At 37.8% G+C, this 19,129-nt stretch overlaps 1 protein-coding gene across 1 annotated transcript in view; it reads left to right on the top strand.

Moving 5' to 3' along the window:
* Positions 1 to 12,635, top strand: part of HSD17B11 (hydroxysteroid 17-beta dehydrogenase 11) — a 34,991-nt gene extending 22,356 nt beyond the window's left edge. Inside the window, exons 6-7 of the mRNA XM_060654664.3 lie at positions 6,557 to 6,673; positions 11,781 to 12,635. Of these exons, the coding sequence (XP_060510647.1) occupies positions 6,557 to 6,673; positions 11,781 to 11,871 (208 nt within the window). The 3' untranslated portion in view covers positions 11,872 to 12,635. The remainder of the gene's footprint in view (positions 1 to 6,556; positions 6,674 to 11,780) is intronic.
* The last annotated feature ends 6,494 nt before the right edge of the window (positions 12,636 to 19,129 follow it).

Raw genomic sequence — 19,129 nt, 5'->3', positions numbered from 1 at the left:
TGCATTATTTATTAAATAATACTGGGGCGCCTGGGTGGCTCAGTCAGTTGAGCGTCCGACTTCAGCTCAGGTCACGATCTCACGGTCCGTGAGTTCGAGCCCGGCGTCGGGCTCTGGGCTGATGGCTCAGAGCCTGGAGCCTGCTTCCGATTCTGTGTCTCCCTCTCTCTCTGCCCCTCCCCGTTCATGCTCTGTCTCTCTCTGTCTCAAAAATAAATAAATGTTAATAAATAAATAAATAAATAATACATCATTTCCTTCACTACTTTGAAATGTTATCTTTATAGTAAATCTGCATACATACTGGGATCTATCATGCTGATAAGATTCAATTTTTATTTATTTATTTTTTAATGTATGTTTAGTTTTGAGAGAGACAGAGTGTGAGTGGGGGAGGGGCCGCAAGAGATGGAGACACAGAATCTGAAGCAGGTTCCAGGCTCTGAGCTGTCAGCATAGAGCCCTGCATGGGGCCTGAACTCACAAACCACAAGATCATGACCTGAGCTGAAGTCGGATGCTTAACCAACTGAGCCACCCAGGTGCCCCTAAGATTCAATTTTTAAATTTCATTTTGCCTCTTTCCCCCAATTCATCTGCCTTTGGTAAAAATATGTTTTAAATTAATGAAGAATATTCAATGTGGCACTTTGGGAAAATATCAGGTTCTATTTAAATACATCTTAATGTAAATATGTCTACCCACAGGTATAGAGTAGAAAGCCAACATCAAGCAGAAATTTGGTAGCTGTGCAAAGATCTGATGCCCTACAAAGAATCTATCAAATTGTCCTAAAAGTCCATTTTTAAGATACAATTTTGTTAGAAAACAAAAGCATATTTATTTCAGAAGACCTAGTGTTTAAACTCATCTGTATTAATCAAATAAACCCTAATTGGACTCTGAAGAGAAAACAAAAGATGAATTATTTCGGGGTCCTGAGGAGTGGAACTGACCAGAAGTAGAAAGAGGATAAAACTTCATTAAACTGTCAAACAAGTACTGTATGATCTCACTTAAGTGTGGAATCTAAAAAAGCTGGACTCATAAAAACACATTAAAATGGTGGTTACCAGGAGTGGGGGAATTGAGGAGATAATTGTTTCAGGATATAAGCTTGCAACCAGTAAGTTAACTCCTGGAGTTCTAATGTGCACCATAGTGATCATAGGCAGCAATACTGTATTATAAACATCAAAGTTGCTAAGAGGCTAGATCTTAATTGTTCCCATCACACACAAAAAATAACCATGTGATATGATAGAGGTGTTAGCTAATTCCACAGTGATAATCATATTGCAATATATAATTGTATCAAATCAACACATTGTACACCTTAAACTTACATGTGATATGTGATGTGTCAATCATATCTCAATAGAACAAATAAATTTTTTTAAGAGTTCATTAAAATTAAAAGGGAGTGTCAGAGAGAAGAGTACCATCCTCAAGGGTAAGATTTGCCAATTTCCTCCATTATTTAATTATTTTCAGGGGGAAAACTCTCATTGGATCCTAATATAATATTTTGAGTCAACTTTTTCACTCAGACTGTCTTTCAGCAGTTAAAAACAGGTACCATATTTTTATAAAATTATAATTGGGTTTTTTAACCTTGCCCCCAGGACAAGGCTACATAAACTAACGTTCCTTGTGGGCAAGAGTGCCCTCTCTGGCAAAGCTCTACTAGTGACAATTAAAAAAATAATTGGGGGAAATAAATAAATAATAATTGGGAAGCTTGCTATGGGGGGAAAAGGATAAATCGAAGTTGGCAGGAGTCTAGACCAATCACAGGAATATAACCTGGTTTAACAAGGGTCTGGGTCTTGGTCCCTGCCACATGAACCCCTTTGAAGATAAACTGATATTAGAGTAGATACCAACGGTGAAGTTGGTTTTAATCTAGAAACTTAGTGCTAATTAGAAGACAGACAGATCTTACTCTATATTGTGGACACTACATAAAATTTGTAATTTTCTTTTTTTTTTTTTTTTAATATTTTTAATGTTTATTTATCTTTGAGAGACAGAGAGAGACAGCATGAGCGGGAGAGGGCAGAGAGAGAGAGAGGGAGACCCAGAATATGAAGCAGGCTCCAGGCTCTGAGCTGTCAGCCCAGAGCCTGACGCGGGACTCGAACTCACAGACCGCGAGATCATGACCTGAGCCGAAGTTGGACGCTCAACCCACTGAGCCACCCAGGCGCCCCAAAATTTGTAGTTTTCTTAAAACTCATGACAATGCTTTTGCTTGTAGAGATTAAGTAATTTACCTGTAAGGAACAGAACTGAGCCTCAGGCCAAACCTTTTCCCTTTTTACACAGAGGAGGGCCTTTCTGAAAGAAGGAAACTAAACAAACCTCGAAATGATTGATTCCAAAGAATTTGTATCATATTAATGTTGGGACTTACATTCCCTTTTAAAGCACATCAAAGATACCGTTTATTGATTCTTATATTTACACATCTAACACACTGCAAAGAAACTGGTTTACTATAGCAGTTATAATTCAGCATAATCTGAGTTAATTGGAATTAAGTGTAATCAGGTGTTCTGAGTAATTTTTTTTGACAGCTAAGAGTTATTTGCATTAAATAAACTTGGATATCAAGAAATCGTTTTATTAAAAACATTTTTTGAAAGCCTGCTAAATAGGTGCCCGACTAGGCGTAGATACCTTATATAAATTACCTCTAATCTCTAATCTAGGAGGACTAGATTTGGCACCAGGACATAGTTTGCCTATCCTTGCTCTAATGTTTATCTGCAAGATAAGTCTTACAATGCCCATTTTATGAACAAAGAAACTGTAAGTTGGAGAAGTTAAGAAGATTGCTCAAGGTCACACAGCCTGAAAGTGGCAGACTGGAATTCCTACTAGCTCCCTAACTCCAACTGCCCTGCTATTCCTAGCTTTATTTCTTAACATAAATTAAAAAAAATTTTTTTCAATGTTTATTTATTTTGAGAGAGAGAGAGAGAGAGAGAGAAAGAGAGAGAGAATGGGGGAGGGGCAGAGAGAGGGAGACACAGAATCAGAAGCAGGCTCCAGGCTCTGAGCAAGCTGTCAACATAGAGCCCGACACGGGGCTCGAACTCACAAACCGTGAGATCACGTCCTGAGCCGAAGTCAGACACTTAGCTGACTGAGCCACCCAGGTGCCCCACTTTACATAAATTTTTAATTGAAGATTTTGTCCTGAGAAACACCATATTTAAAATGTGTACTAGATATGTCATTGGAGGTATCTTTATTGCTTTTGTGATAATGTATAATGATTATAAACAAAATTTAAATAATGTAGAGAAAAGCCCCTTCAAAGCTATAGATACTGTTAGGTCTAGTTGATTTATATTTTTGTTCAAGTCTTCTATTTCTTTGCTAATCTTTCTAGTTGTTCAATTCATTTTTGAAAGTAAAATTAATGTCTCCAATTCTTATTTTTAAACTGTATTTTCTCAATTCCATCAATTTTTCTTCATGTATTTTGGAGCTATATCATTAGGTATATGAATAGTTTTTCATAAAATGTTCTTCCCTTGGGGCACCTGGTGGCTCAATCAGTTGAGCATCTAACACTTGATTTCAACTCAGGTTATGATCCCAGGGTCATGGGACTGAGCCCCAAGATTCTCTCTCTCTACGCCTTTCCCCTACTCCTGTGCACACTCTCTCCCCAAGATAAAAAAAATTTTTAACGTTTGTTTTAAAAAATAAATAAATAAATGTTTTTCTCTCAAATAAGTTATCTCTCTCTTTCCAATTAGTGATATAAACAATGTAACATAATCTGAATTTATGAATTAAGTGAAATTGGATATTCTGATGGAGTTTTTTGACAGTCAAGATTTATTTTTGTTTAATATCCTTTTAAAAACATCTATCCTCCTACATAAAATATGCATTAAAATTTTTCTCTAAAAATTTAGTTTTTGTGTGCGCTACAGAAAGATACTAGTTTTTGTTGGCTAGCACCATAAGAAAGAAAATGTTATGAAAGAAGGTGATGGGTAACATTTGTGTCATATGACTGTATTAAGTACTTCCCTACACATTACCAGTGGAGTGCTGAAGTCAGCTTAGACTCATTTGGGGGCACAATGTTAATAGCTTGAAATCGGCCATGGTTCTTACACCATAGAAAGTAAATGGTACAAAACAGATAATTCTGTGCCCTAAAGAGCCAGTTGTGAAACATTTACTAGCAAACCACTGCATTAACTCCAGTTTTCAGATAAAACACAAAAACAAAAACTTCTAAACTTTAAAGAGTAGAAATATCTTCCCCCAAATTACTCAGCTACTTAAGTGGTAGTTCGATTAATCAAACATAGTCCTTCTACCTGAAAATACCCTTTGTCCCTAAGTATTCCTATGCCCCACATGCATTCTCCTACCCCACACCAACAGATGGGCCTGAAGTGTTTTTGAATAGTTTCTACAAAATCGGTCATGAACATTTATTTCATAGGATTTACAACTCTTGTTAACATTAGACTGTCATAGGAAAACATTTTTCCATGTACTGATATTTTAATGTTTAAGATTTTATTCTGCCAATAAGTTGATTTTCTAGAAGTCTTTTGGTCTTTTAAAAATCATGATATTGGCTAGCCATTAAATTTCATGAAAATTATTCTGGCAGAGGCTAAAACTTTGGATAAAGAGATCAAACACACTAAGAAAAGTTTAGTCAGTGCAACACCATTTGATTGATAGGCTCACAAGACCACAGTGTGAATAAGGGGGTATGCCGTACTGTTTACACAGGTGTTTGTGAGCTTTCATGGAGCCTGGGAATAGTGAAGTCTGGCAGCAATATGCTAGAAAGTTAATTTCCTTCTGGATACTTCAAGGCACAAGCATCCTTCACTTCCTAGATTCATCATCCTATTGCCCTAATACCCTGCCTATTGCCACAGGCTAAAGGAGTGCTTAGTCTTCTTCAAGCTTCCACTGCCTCCTCTGGACCAAAAGCTATCGCCTTTATTATTATATTTTCTCTCCTGTTGCTCTCCAGATTTTTCTTATGTAATTCTTCAGAGTCCAGGGTGAACACAGTGTTCTAATAAATGACTGGCCTATGCTGAGAATGAAAGATGATATCCTATATATATATTTTAAACTCTGCCCTCCTTCATGTAGTCAATGATCACACTCACTTATAAGCATACTACTATACTTCTCAACTGTCCCAATTTTACTTTGCTGCATATGTTTTCTATCTGAATGAACTATTCTATATTTGTTCCTAATGAATCCCATCCAATTCTTTTTGTCTCACTTCTCTTAACTAGTCACACACATTTAAAGTCTGCCTCCCCAAAATGTTAGTCAGTTTGGTGATGTTGACAAATTTCATGAGAGTATTCAATTATGTACCTTTTTTTCTAAGTCATTAATAAAATGTTAAAAACTGACAATCAATTCTTGTGTAACACCCATCCTTCTTTTTTTTCTTAAGTTTATTTATTTATTTTGTGAGAGAGAGAGAGAGAGAGCGCGCGCACAATCAGGGGACGGGCAGAAAGAGACGGATAGAAAGAGAATCCCCAAGTAAGCTCCACACTGCAAGCACAGAGCCTGATGTGGGCGTTGAACTGAAAAACCATGAGATCAGGACCGGAGCCGAAACCAAGAGTCAGACACTCAATCCACTGAGCCACCCAGAAGCCCCCCCACCCTTTTAAAATTTTTATTTGTTTATTTTCAGAGAGAGAAAGCAAGAGCAGGGGAGGAGCAGAGAGAAAGGGAGAGAGAGAATCCCAAGCAGGCGTCACACTGTCAGTGCAGAGCCTGACACAGGGCTCGAACTCACGAAACTGCGAAATCATGACCTGGGCTGAAACCAAGAGTCAGACACTTAACCGACTGAGCGACCCAGGCACCCCTTGTGTAACACCATTCTAAGTGCACATGTTCTAACAAAGGCCACTCTTTAGGGACCACATAGTGCATATGCCAGGGTGTTTAGACAGTGAAGATCCAACATGGAACTAAGTAACAAAGCTGAAAATTAAATCAAGACCTAGTAAATATAAGGGTTCCATATGGAGATCAAGGACCTTGAGCTGAGCACACTTTTGTATTTTAATTTTCCCTGACACTTTAGAAATTGTTAACTAAGAGTCTTAGTGTGTAATAAAACTTGTGTAATGGTATTTGACTTTTTCCCCAAGACTTCTAAAGATTTAGAAGTGAATTTGTCAGTCTTAATCTAGCTGATTTATTTTTGAGTCCTGGCTCCTTCTGTAATTCTTATTTGCAAAATAGGGACTGCTGTGTCTCCTTTACAGGCTGTTGTAAAACTTCAGTGAGATGTCCTCTGTAAGAGTGTTTAGCACAATGTGCAGTACATGATAAGCGCTAAATAAATGGTTGTTACTATTAATGCTAAAACAGCTGCTATTTTTGAGCACTTATAATGGATCAGATGCTACAAAGTCCTTTATGTTATGAGTCCTGTGGTAATTTATCATTTGTTTAGCACCAAACTAAAGCTAAAGTTTCAGTAAATGTTTTGTTGCTAAAGACTGCTTCTGATTTCAGTTTGGGACCCATTCTGGAACCTGAGGAAGTGGTAGACAAGCTGATGGATGGGATCCTGACTGAACAGAAAATGATTTTTATTCCATCTTCTATATGCTTGTTAACAGTACTGGAAAGGTAAGTGACAGTTATGTCTATCAGCATTATAAACAAAGATTTATGTGTTATATATTTTCACTCAGATTTAAAACCAGACATTTGATAAAGTACAATTAAATGGAATTAAAGTAATAAAAATGATAGGCTTAAATAATCCCTCAGTGTGTTTTTTTTAAGTTTATTTATTTTTTAAAGAGAGTGTGAACAGAGAGGGGGCAGAGAGCGAGGAAGAGAATCTGAAGCAGGCTCTGCACAGCCAGTGCAGAGCTGGATGTGGGGCTCCAGCTCACGAAACTGTGAGATCATGACCGAGCCAAAACCAAGAGCCAGATGCTTAATCAACTGAGCTACCTGAACCCCAGTCCCTCAGTTTTTAAAACCACATTTGTTAATACTTGAAGCAAGGTTTATATAGCAGTTGGGTAAATGAACTGAATAATTTCCACAAGTTTTAAAGTTTGGTTTTGTTTTTTTTTTTTTTAGAGAAGGTGTATATTTCTAGAAGTCTTGTCTCATAAATGAATGACTATAAAGAAGAATAGGTGTTTTTTTGTTTCTTTAAAAAAACATTTTTTTTAATGTTTATTTTTGAGAGAGAGAGACACAGAGAGACAGAGCTCAAGCAGGGGAGGGGCAGAGAGAGGGAGACACAGAATCTGAAGCAGGCTCCAGGCTCTGAGCTGTCAGCACAGAGCCCTACAGCGGGGCTCAAACTCATTAGCCATAAGATTATGACCTGAGCCAAAGTCCAACATTGAACTGACTGAGCCACCCAGGCGCCCCAAAGAAGGATAGTTTTTTAAGCATTGTTACATAATAGAATCATAGGACAACCATATTAGAGATTTAGGTTTTAGATATTCATTTAAATATACAACAGATAATCATTGAGCTCTTGTTTTGTACAAATCATACCGAACCATAGAAATTGTTAAATAATCTTTTACAACTTTAAAGATCCTTGAGCCTTGCTACTTCCATGGACCAGCAACATCAGCACCACCTAGGAGTTTGTTAGAAATACAGACTCTCAAAAAAAATAAAAAAGAAGGAAAGAAAGAAGGAAAGAAAGAAGGAAAAGAAAGAAAAGAAAGAAAGAAAGAAAGAAAGAAAGAAAGAAAGAAAGAAAGAAAGAAAGAAATACAGACTCTCTTGGTGTCCTGAACTAGAATTTGAATTCTAGTAAGATCTGCCATGTAGTTGATTTGAATACATATTCAAATTTGAGAAGTACTACTTTAGAGCAGTAGCTCTCAGCTTTGGTCACATTGGAATTCGCTTAGGAGTTTTCAAAATACTAACGCCTGAGACCTACTCCCCAAGACTGATGTCATTGGTCTGGAGTGTGGTCTGGTCTCTGAGAGATACAACTTCCCCAGTAACTCTGATGTACAGCCAAGATTGGAAACCACTGGTTTAACCACCTTCCTCATAACACATTGCCTCATTATTCATATGTTAACACTGTGTGACAGTGAGGCTGATCCAGGTAGTGAGGGGAAGGTGAAGAGATGGCTTAGGTTAAAGGAAGAGAGGGAGGGAGGAAGGAAGGGAGGGAAGAGAGAAGAGAGAGAAAGGAAGGGAGGGAGGAAGCCTCTTGATCTTTGTCCCTACAGTCAGGCTTCTGCAACATGGTGGGGCATCAGGATCACTTAGGAAGATAATTTTAAAAATATAGATTCTTGGATGTCACCCCTAGAGGCTTTAATATTGGATGTTTTGGTTGGGACCCAGACATCTGTATTTTAACAGGCAACTGCCACAGGCAGTTGGTTGAAAGATCATACTTTGAGAATTACTGACCTAGGAACTGAAAACATTTCAAGAGATCAAAAGCATACATGACACATGTCAGGCTTTTTAGCCCCTTCTACAAAGAATTATGGTTGAACATACCTTAGAGGTTTAGATAATGAAACTCAAGAAGATCACCAAGGATCTCCTTGGTGAGTAACTAAGTTAAAACCTGTGAAGTGTTGAGCGTTTTGCTTGTTACATTTCATAAGTAAGCACTCAGTGATTACAGTCCTTTAGAATGTAAGTCTATGAGGGAAGGAAATTTGCCTGTTTTTCATCACTGTATGTAGCCCCTGTACTTTGGAGAGTTGATGCACACATAGGGGGCACCAAAATGTTTGTTGATTGAATAAATTAATTGTATTTCCTAGACCTTTAGCATAGAGCCACAAAGTTTGTGCTCTGAGGTTAGGTGAAGCTGTGTTTGTGACTTGCTCACACACGAACACAGATGAGTTGTTTATTTTTATTTATTTATTTATTGTCATATATGAAATTTATTGTCAAATTGGTTTCCATACAACACCCAGTGCTCATCCCAAAAGATGCCCTCTTCAATGCCCATCACCTCCCCTCCCCTCCCCTCCCTCCCACCCCCCATCAACCTTCAGTTTGTTCTCAGTTTTTAAGAGTCTCTTATGCTTTGGCTCTCTCCCACTCTAACCTCTTTTTTTTTTCTTCCCCTCCCCCATGGGTTTCTGTTAAGTTTCTCAGGATCCACATAAGAGTGAAAACATATGGTATCTGTCTTTCTCTGTACGGCTTACTTCACTTAGCATCACACTCTCCAGTTCCATCCACATTGCCACAAAAGGCCATATTTCATTCTTGCTCATTGCCACGTAGTACTCCATTGTGTATATAAACCACAATTTCTTTATCCATTAAATGAGTTGTTTAATTTCTTTGAAGCTGTGTCGTCATCTGTCACATGGAGACAGTAAGGCTTTATAGGACTGTGAGGAATAAATAAAATGATGCATTTGGAGTATTCAATAAAAGTTATATACAACTGTTATTATTATAATTAACACTATTATTATCATTGCCCTGATTTTTCTCTGACTGTGAATGTTGAGTGCTCAATTGCCAAGCTTTATTTTAATGCCATCTGGTCAGATGTCTGTATATACAGTTGACCCTGAACAACATGGGTTTGAACTTTAGGGGTCCACTTATAGGTGGATTTTTTTTATAAGTACAGTACAGTATTATAAGTGTATTTTCTCCTATGATTTCCTTAATAACATTTCCTTTACCCTGATTTACTTTATTATAAGAATATAGTATAGAATACAAATAACATATAAAGCATGTGTTAATTGACTGTTTATGTTATCAGGAAGGCTTCCAGTCAACAGTAGACTATTAGTAGTTAAGTTTTGGGGGAGTCAAAAGATACATGTGTGTTGTTCAAGGGTCAACTATAGTTACCTGACTCATATATTCTGTTTAGATCCCCTCAGACTCATTGGATTGTGACAAGTTCCTCAATATTCTTAAATACAGGCATACCTCATTCTATTGCCTTTTACTGTACTCTCAGATGTATTTTTAACAAATTGAAGGTTTGTGATAATCCTATATCAAGCAAGTCTACCAGCATCATTTTTCCAACACCATTTTCTGACTTCATGTCTCTGTGTCACATTTTGGTAACTCGCCATATTTCAGACTTTTTCAAGATTATATTTGTTACAGTGATCTGTGATCGGTGATTTCAACTTGCTGAAAGCTCAGATGATGGTTAGTGCTTTTTAGCAGTAAAGTATTTTTTAATTAAGGTGTATAAAATTGTTTTAGACATAATGCTATTGCACCTTAATAGACCACAGTATAGTGTAAACGTCATTTTTATATGCACTGGAAAACCAAAAAATTCATTTGACTCGCTTTATTGTGATATTCGCTTTATTGCTGTATTTTGGAACAAGATCTGCAATATCTCCAAGGTATGCCTATATAGGGTGGGAAGAAAAATTTGGACCTACCACTTATCCATCATGCACAAAATAGAATATTTAAAGTATTTTATATTAACGCATTGATTTTTCACAAGAACAGTGTGGAGTAGGTGTTAATGTTTCCATTTTCATGTGAGGAGTTTAATCTCAAAAGTTAAATAATTTGTTCAGCATTATGCTCAAAACCAAGTTCATTCTCTGCATTTTCATTTAGCGGTTCTGTTTCTTTAGTCTCTTAGTGGAGCATTTGAACAATATTTTGAATTACAAAGTGTAAAAGTAGTTCCTATTCTCACTTCCTTCCCAGTGTGATGCTTCTTGTTTCAAAAGTCTTTAACATCTCAGCTCTTCAGTTCTACACACCTCTTCTCTGGATCTTCTGAAAAATACAGGAGCGTATTTATTTCAAAAACTAAATATTTCAAGTGACTCCTACCCTAAAAGGTGGTTAAACCTCCTTCCTTTCCCTTTTGAAACCAAAATGGATTTAATTGAAAAGAACATATAGTAGTGACTCAGAGTTAAAGTTCTTAATCTTGTTTAAGATGATACATGATAAAGGATACACCCATACTGGCAGATTATAGATGTATATTATCCCTACTGATTATGAAACTGCTGATGACAAGAAGTTGCTATTAATATGGTACTGCTTTCCTTATAATTGTTAAATTAGCTGTCACAGCAGCACGTACATTCACTAGAAAATAGTCCAGAGAAGTAAGAGACAAATCATATCTTCAGTTTTCAGACAAGGCTTGTTTGCACATATTTATCCAAGGCTTGGAAGCCTCCACCCTAAAGGTATTTCCATAACCAGCTGTGGATGAGAAAACAGCATTATAATGGGGGACTTTAGAAATATTCATTATTGGGGTGCCTGGCTGGCTCAGTCAGTAGAGCATATGACTGTTGATCTCAGGGTCATAAGTATAAGCCCCACATTGGGCATGAAGCCTACAAAAAAAAAAAAAATGTATGTTCATTATTAGGTGGGGACTAGGGCAATGGGGCTAAACTCTGGTTTTTTTAAGAAATATCCAAAAAATTTCCTTATTCTTAAATGAAGAAGAGAAAGAAAAAAGAGAGAGAGAGAGAGAGAGGAAGCCCAACACAATAGTTTCTGTCTTTTATGTGCCTGTTCCACTTTACTCTCATTTTATCACAGGGCTCCCTGACTGTATTCCAGTATGATTTCTACATTGCATATAGCTGCCTAATCATAGAACATATATTAAAAAGTTATTTCTCTCATGCAAAAAAAAAGATGATACATGATAGACATAAGTATTTTAAAAGAATATATTTTACAAGTGCATTTAATATTAATTTCCTAATTATTTTCATGTATCTTTTTTTTTTAGGATCCTTCCTGAGCGTTTCCTGGCATTTTTAAAACGAAAGATCGATATTAGGTTTGATGCAGTTATTGGATATAAAACTAAAGGACAATAAGTTCTACATGGGCTGCATTCTACATTTAGTTGATGTAAATATATACCTTAAAAATGCTTGCTTTCCAAAACATCATTATATTTAAGTAACATAACTTAAATTCTTCTTCATACGTTAGCCATAGATAAATAAAACTGATTTAGCAGGTTTCAGTGGATTTCATCTAATATTCACCAGAATTTTAACGTTTAGACTTCTGCTTTTCCTAATTATCTTTTTTTTCTTCAGTATCCTCTTTTGAGGCCCTGGCAGTGCACATTTATTACCATCTCTCCTCTAGCTGAAAGCTAATTTCATATAATACAAAGAGGGGAATATCTTAGGAATTGACCTCACAGAAAATGGAGAAAAGGAACAAAAATAATTTTATAATAATTTCTAAGAGTTTGTGGCTTGTGAAGGCTTTGCAAAATTTGTATTATAAATATGTAAGATATAGTGGTATTTCTAATTTCACTTAAGTTTTATATAATTCACGTGTTTCCTTTTCTATTCTCCATAAAAACAGAAACTTCAGGCTCTCTAAATTTAATGAAGAACTGTATCTAATGGCATTTCACAGTGAGTTTCATGTGATGTAAGAAATACTGCTCAAACATTTCATCCTGCACATTACCACACTGTTTCATTCCAAAGCCAAACATTTCAGCTCAAGGAAACTAGAGATGGACACATCTTGCAGGTATAGAAGCACCATTGGGATTTGAGGCAGAGAATTAAGAGAATGTACCCATAGTGGCAACAATAAACAAATCAAACTTAAACTTTTGTCTCTGTCTTTTTGTCTTGAAAAGAAAACTTGATTTATCCTTCAAATTAAAGGAAAATGCATTATATAATCAAATGTCTTTTTTTATTTTTTTAATATCTGGAAATTTCTTGGATGCAAGTGAGGCTCAGTGAGATGAGAATATGAATTGAAAAAATATTCAGGTTTGTTGGATTTCTATTGAAAAAAAATATTTCCAAGACTGTGTTAATATACACAAAGTAAAGAACTTTGATCCTTCCATCAGAAGGTTCATACTTAGAAAACATATAACTCAGAATCACTGACCCTGGTGAAATGTAGTAAATGAGTCACATTTAGGTACAGAAATTTCATGGTAAAAGATCTTGATTCTGTTTCTAAACAGAAACATACTTACTTATTTTTACTTTTTTAACTTTTAAAAAAAGTTTATTTGTTTTGAGAGAGAGAAAGAGAGCAGGGGAGGGGCAGAGAGGGAGATAGAGAATCCGAAGCAGGCTCTGTATCGCCAGCACAAAGCCCGACGCGAGGCTCGAACTCACGAACCATGAGATCATGACTTGAGCCAAAATCAAAAGTCAGACACCTAACTGACTGAGTCCCCCAGGCTCCCCAAAACTTATATTTATTTAATATGTGTCTGGTACTTTCCTAAACAGTTGGCTTATTGAACAATTAAGTTATGTCATCAGTGCCACTGCAGATGATAAGGATCATAAGATAATCAGCTTAAGGAAGGTTATATTGTAGATTCTATAATATATGAAAATGTTTCACAGCAGGTATTCCTGCAATAATGTTATCCCTGCCCATCAACTACCTTCTAATACAGAGAATCCAAATACAATTGCTGTCAGACTACATTCTACATTCGGTTGATGTAAATACATATCTGAGTCAAAAATTCCTCCTTCAAAAACATTGTCACATTTAAATAACATAACTTAGATTCTTCTCCAACATTAGCCATGCTCTGGTAGCACTCTACTGGAGTACCTATGAATAACCACAGAATTTATAGATTTACCTAAACTCTGTCCTGTTAGGTGAGAGTGACACTAGAAGGTTGGAGAGTCTCTTCCAGTCAGCTTGGGACTCATTTTGAAATACATGTAGTGTTTATTATTTTGATTAAGTTATACCTGCTCCAGCTTGCCAAGAATAATGAAGTAGGTGAGGAGAAAACACAGTGAAACTTCAGTAAGGTGACTGAGGCCCCAAGATTACTGATGACTTTCCTCTTTTCACAATAAACATGTTTACCTCTTTTTTAAAATTTATTGTTAGTATTTATTTATTTTTGACAGAGAGAGAGAGAGAGAGAGAGAGCCAGAGCATGAGTGGGGGAGGGGCAGAGACAGAGGGAGACCCAGAATTCGAAGCAGGCTCTAGGCTCTGAGCTGTCAGCACAGAGCCCGACGTGGGGCCCGAACTCACGGACTGCGAGATCATGACCTGAGCCGAAGTCGGACACTCAACCAACTGAGCCACCCAGGCACCCCAAAACATGTTTACCTCTTAACACACTTGTCTGAAATTAACACTTGGAAGGATTCTGGCATTAACCATTATGAGAAATAAGTACTACTTCTTGGATAGTACGCTGACAGAATGGTAATCTGTCCTTTTCATGCATGTTAACCATATGCTAGGCACACTTGGCCATTTAATCTTCCAGCGATTCTGTGTAGTAGGCGTCGAAGGCATTGCTGAAATTCCTGTAGCAAGCAGTAACTCAGAACCTTAGAGGCTGACGCCCTAACTCTGTTGAAAGGTTAATGAATGCTGTAGGAGTTCTGGGTTTTTGTTCCCTGCCTCCCCCCTCCTTTTTTTTTTTTTTTTTTTTTGTTGTTGTTGCTGTTAAAAAAAAAGCTTGTTCTGATTCACTAACATCAGTCAATTACTTCTTTGACTCTAAGTCTGAAAACTTTTAACTGTTATTTGAATGAATGAATTCTAACCCACGTCCTAACAGTTTAGTGGGAAAACTCATCTCAACCACCAATAGGGCCACTTCTGAGAGTCACACCAAAATCAAAGAGGCTTACGTTGCCTTGGGGTAAACAGGAAAGACTTCTCTATCAACTATCATGGTACTCTGTGGTCCTAATGTAGGACCTTGATAACAGACGGCTCTCTCTTTTGTGGGGTACAGAAATCCTGACTGTTGGTAAGGAACTAACACTCCTTGGACACATCATAAAGTCTTCCTGAGTCCTTGCTATCACCCTGGAGCCCTGCTATGGGACAACTAGGACTCACTGGCCTCTCCTATTCCCTTTGAGAATATTCCCATTCTTGCCTTCAGAAGCACTCTTCCCTGTCCCTGTCCTCATGCTACCATTCTCATGCCAGAAATCTATTCTTTTTAATGGAAATAAGGATTAGAAAGAGTAAGGAATCAAGCCAAGGAAAAGGGTTAAAATTGACCCTTAGTAGGTTGTCAACATCAACTTGGCTAGCAAGTAAATAGCAATGAGGATTTTACTGTGGGGGAGGGGAGCAATTATTAAGAGCCTCCTCTCCCAGGCTGGGCAATAGACTTACTCCCTTGAAGAATTCTGGGTGGTAGACATCATTATTCCCATTTCATAGATGAGGTAGCCCAAAGGCATTCACCAAACTTTCCTGAAATCACACTGCTACTCAGAGGTCAAGCTGAGGATTTGAGCCCAGGTTTTCTGACTCATTATCCTACAACCTCAGTGGAATTCCTGGATAGTTGAACCATCACCCTAAGCCCCCTCTGCTTCCTTTTACTCAAGCTCCCCTTGGTATTCAGACAATATTCCATAATTAGCCAATGAAAATCTCCAATGGGAATTGAAGCTATTTCATCTAGGAATTATTTTAAGGTAGAATGAAATCCTAAATCCTAGTTGCTCAAGTATTCTACCTAAAAAAAAAACAAAAAAACAAAAAACCTAGCCTGGACTGACCCAATATCACAACAGTCTAAAGTTTCCTGAAATTAAAATGCTGAGCCTGAAAATATTGGGATAGTCTTAATCTGCACTGGCCATCACATCCTTCCCCAAAATAGATAGAAATTCCTGGTACACTTTAGAGCCAATCTGACCACTCCAGTTGTTGTTTGTTTTGTTTTCCTTTTTCTTTCCCTCTTTTTTTTTTAATTGGTCTAGGGATGACTGGACAATCTCAGGATGAGAGAGATGTGCCTTTTACTTTCATAGACTTCCCTGTAATTGCAGGTGGCCTCGTGTAGTAATTCAAGCTAGCATCTTCTCTACACCATCTGTGTTCCCCAACAGAAAATGGCACATCTAACAGGTGTCCAAGCTAAAAACCTGGAATTACACCTGCCTCCTTTTGTTCACCTTCATCCCTCATCTCAGAAAAATCCTCTAGTCCTTGGCACACACGTTAAATATTGGTCACCATTCCCACACTTATATTTCCAGCCTGAATCTCTCCTCTGAATGCCACACACAAATGCAAATACCTTCTTGATATCTCTGCCTGTATGACCTGCAGGCATTTCAACGTAATATTTCTGAAACTGAGATTTTCGTGTTATCCAAAAACTGTTCCAAACCCCATTATTCCAGTTGCTCAGGTCAAAAAATGTAGTGTCATCCTTGATTCCTCTCTCTCACTCCCCACATTCATTACAAAAACAATTCTGTTTGTTCTACCTTGAAAATACATATGGGGGTGCTTGGGTTGCTCAGTCGGTCAAGTGTTCAACTCTTGATTTCAACTTAGGTCATGATCTCATGGTTCATGAGTTCCAGCTGTGTCAGGTTCTGTACCGACAGCGGAGCCTGCTTGGGATGCTCTGTCTCCCTCCATCTCTGCCCCTCCTTTGCTCTCTCTCTCTCTCAAAAATAGACAAATAAACATCAGATATATCTGTATCTATATCCAGAATTCTATCACCTCTTATCACCCCTACTGCCACCACCCTGATGCAAGCCACCATCACCTCTTGTTACCCCCAGCACAGCAGCCAGAATGGGTCTTTAAAATATGAGTTCACGTCATGCTTCAGCTCACAATACCCCATCAGCTTCTCGTCTAAAACTTAAAGCAAAAGTTTTTACCATGACCTAGAAGGCCATATGTAATCTAGTCTTCTTCCCCACTACCTTATTACCTGTATTAGAGTTCTCCAGAGAAACAGAGCCAGTAGGAGATTTTATATACATACATACATACACACATACATACATACATACAAGAAGAGATACAGTTCAAGGAATTGAGGAATTGGCTCATGTGATTGTGGGAGGCTAGCAACTCTGAAATCTGTTGAGGAGACAGGAAGACTGGAAACTCTTGGGCACAAGTTGATGTTGCAGTCTTGAGGCAGAATTTCTTCTAACTCAGGATATCTTAGTTCAGGCTGACAATATCAAGGATTTGGTGTCTAGTGAAAGCCTGCCTCCTGGTTTACAACCAGCCAGCCTGTCTTCTTTCTGTGTCTTTACATAGCAGAAGGGACAAGGGAGGTCTCTGGTATCTCTCTCTCAGTCTCTTTTTTTTTTTTTTTCCAAATGTTTATTTATCTTTGAGAGAGAGAGAGATAGAGCCCTGAGTGGGGCTCTGTGCTGGCAACTCGGAGCCTGCTTGAAATTCTCTCTCCTTCTCTCTCTCTGCCCCTCCCCTCTTTCTCCCAAAATAAATAAATAAACATTAAAAAAAATAAAGACTACTGATCATAGATATTAAGCACAAAATACCTTCACAGGAATACCTAGATTACTGTTACACTGAATAGCTAGAAACTATAACCTATCCATGTTGACCCATAAAAATGTCACACTACCCTCACCTTCTTTCAGTTCACGCCCTTGATGTTCCATGACCCACCAGACATGTTCCTACCTCAAGACCTTTGTATGTCACTGTTCCCTTTCCAGAATGTTCTTCCTGCAGATACCCACATGGCTAGCTCCATCTTCCTTTTAAATCTTTTTTCCCTTAGGTCTTTTCAGAACTTAGCACTCCTTACCTAAAACCCTGCCTACACAACCATGCCCTACCAGATTCCATTTCTGCCTCTGTTCTCGATTTTTCTCCCTGGCACTTACCATTGTGGAGCATACTATATATCTTCCTTATTTATCATCTTTATTGTCTACATTGCCCCTAGAGCATAAATTTCCCAAGGGAAGTGATTTGTTTTGATGTATTTTGTTCAATGCTGTATCCCCAATGCCTGGAACAGTCCCTAAGACTATATCAAGAGTTTGATGTATATTTATTAAATTAATGCCCATTTATTCTATTATTCCCTCTCCCAAATATCTCTTTGCCACCACTTTCATTCAGGCCACCACCATCTCTGGCCTGGGTGACCTAACAGCTGTCCAACTGGTTTCCCTCCATCTATTCTTGCCGTTCTTCCAATGCATCCTCCATCCTGTGGCATTTCTAAATCCTCTGCTCAAAACATTTCACTAGCCTTCCTTGATGCTGAGGCTCTCAATGATTGAGCCTCTATGCACCTATACATTATCTTCTCTCTGCCCTACACTCCCTTATCCAAGACAGACCTAGTCCTTCAATGTGCCATGATCTTTCACATCCCGGTGCCTCTACACATGGTTTCCTATATCTGGAGCATTCTTATCCTCTTCACCATGTGGTCAACCCCTGCTCGCCCTTTAGGTCCCATTTATGGCTCACCTCCCACCCACCTTCCATCTTCAGGACTGGTGATGCTCACATAGCTCTTTATATTTAGGACCACCATGGCACTATGCACCAGGTGAAGAATAAAGAAACAAGAGATTTCTATCCTCCCAAGGAAATGGGTAGCCAGAGAACAGAGGTAATTGCTATATAATAATTTGACAGTAAGATATGAAAGACAGGATGGTAAAAGGGGATTGGGTAGGGAAAGATTTCACAGAATATTTTTATAATTGAAGAGATCAGAAGGTAGTTGAAAGCAAAAGAGACAGGTCCTGTAGGCAGGAAGAAGTTGGAATTAATAGGGAGAAAAGAATAATTGGAGGAACAAGGAAAGAAATCTTGAGAAGTACACAATAGCGATCAAGACCCTTTCTTTGCTACTATAAGAAAAAAAGTAGTAGGATTGATATGCAGAGATGAAGCAATGGGTTTCATAAACAGAAAATATGCAGAGGCCTCTACAAGATGTGGACTTGGGATTTGTTCAGGTAGGAACTAGGTTTTGGAGCTTCAAGAAGTTTATAAGACATTTAAGACTACCTAATACTGCTTTATCAGTTTGGCAGGGCACAGAACCTTTGACAATTAAACCTCCAGAAAGGAAGGGGAAATTATTTATTTGAAGAGATTATAATCCTCAACTTCTACTTGGCAGACTACTATAGTTAGACTAAAACAGTGGGTTATAGCAATGTACATAAATCCTGTAAATGTCTCATGTTATAGTCTCCAAAGAAATAGTGGTATTTCCCAAAAACCACCGTTCTACTTTCTATTTCTATGTATCTGACTAATATAGGTTATATAAGTGGAGTCAAACAATATTTGTCCTTTTGTATCTTTTAT

Source organism: Panthera onca, chromosome B1 (genome assembly GCF_046562875.1).
Source record: "Panthera onca isolate mPanOnc1 chromosome B1, mPanOnc1 haplotype 2, whole genome shotgun sequence".
NCBI classification, from domain to species: Eukaryota; Metazoa; Chordata; class Mammalia; order Carnivora; family Felidae; genus Panthera; species Panthera onca.
Note: the sequence above shows the minus strand (reverse complement) of the source record. Positions and strands in the feature narration are given on the sequence as shown.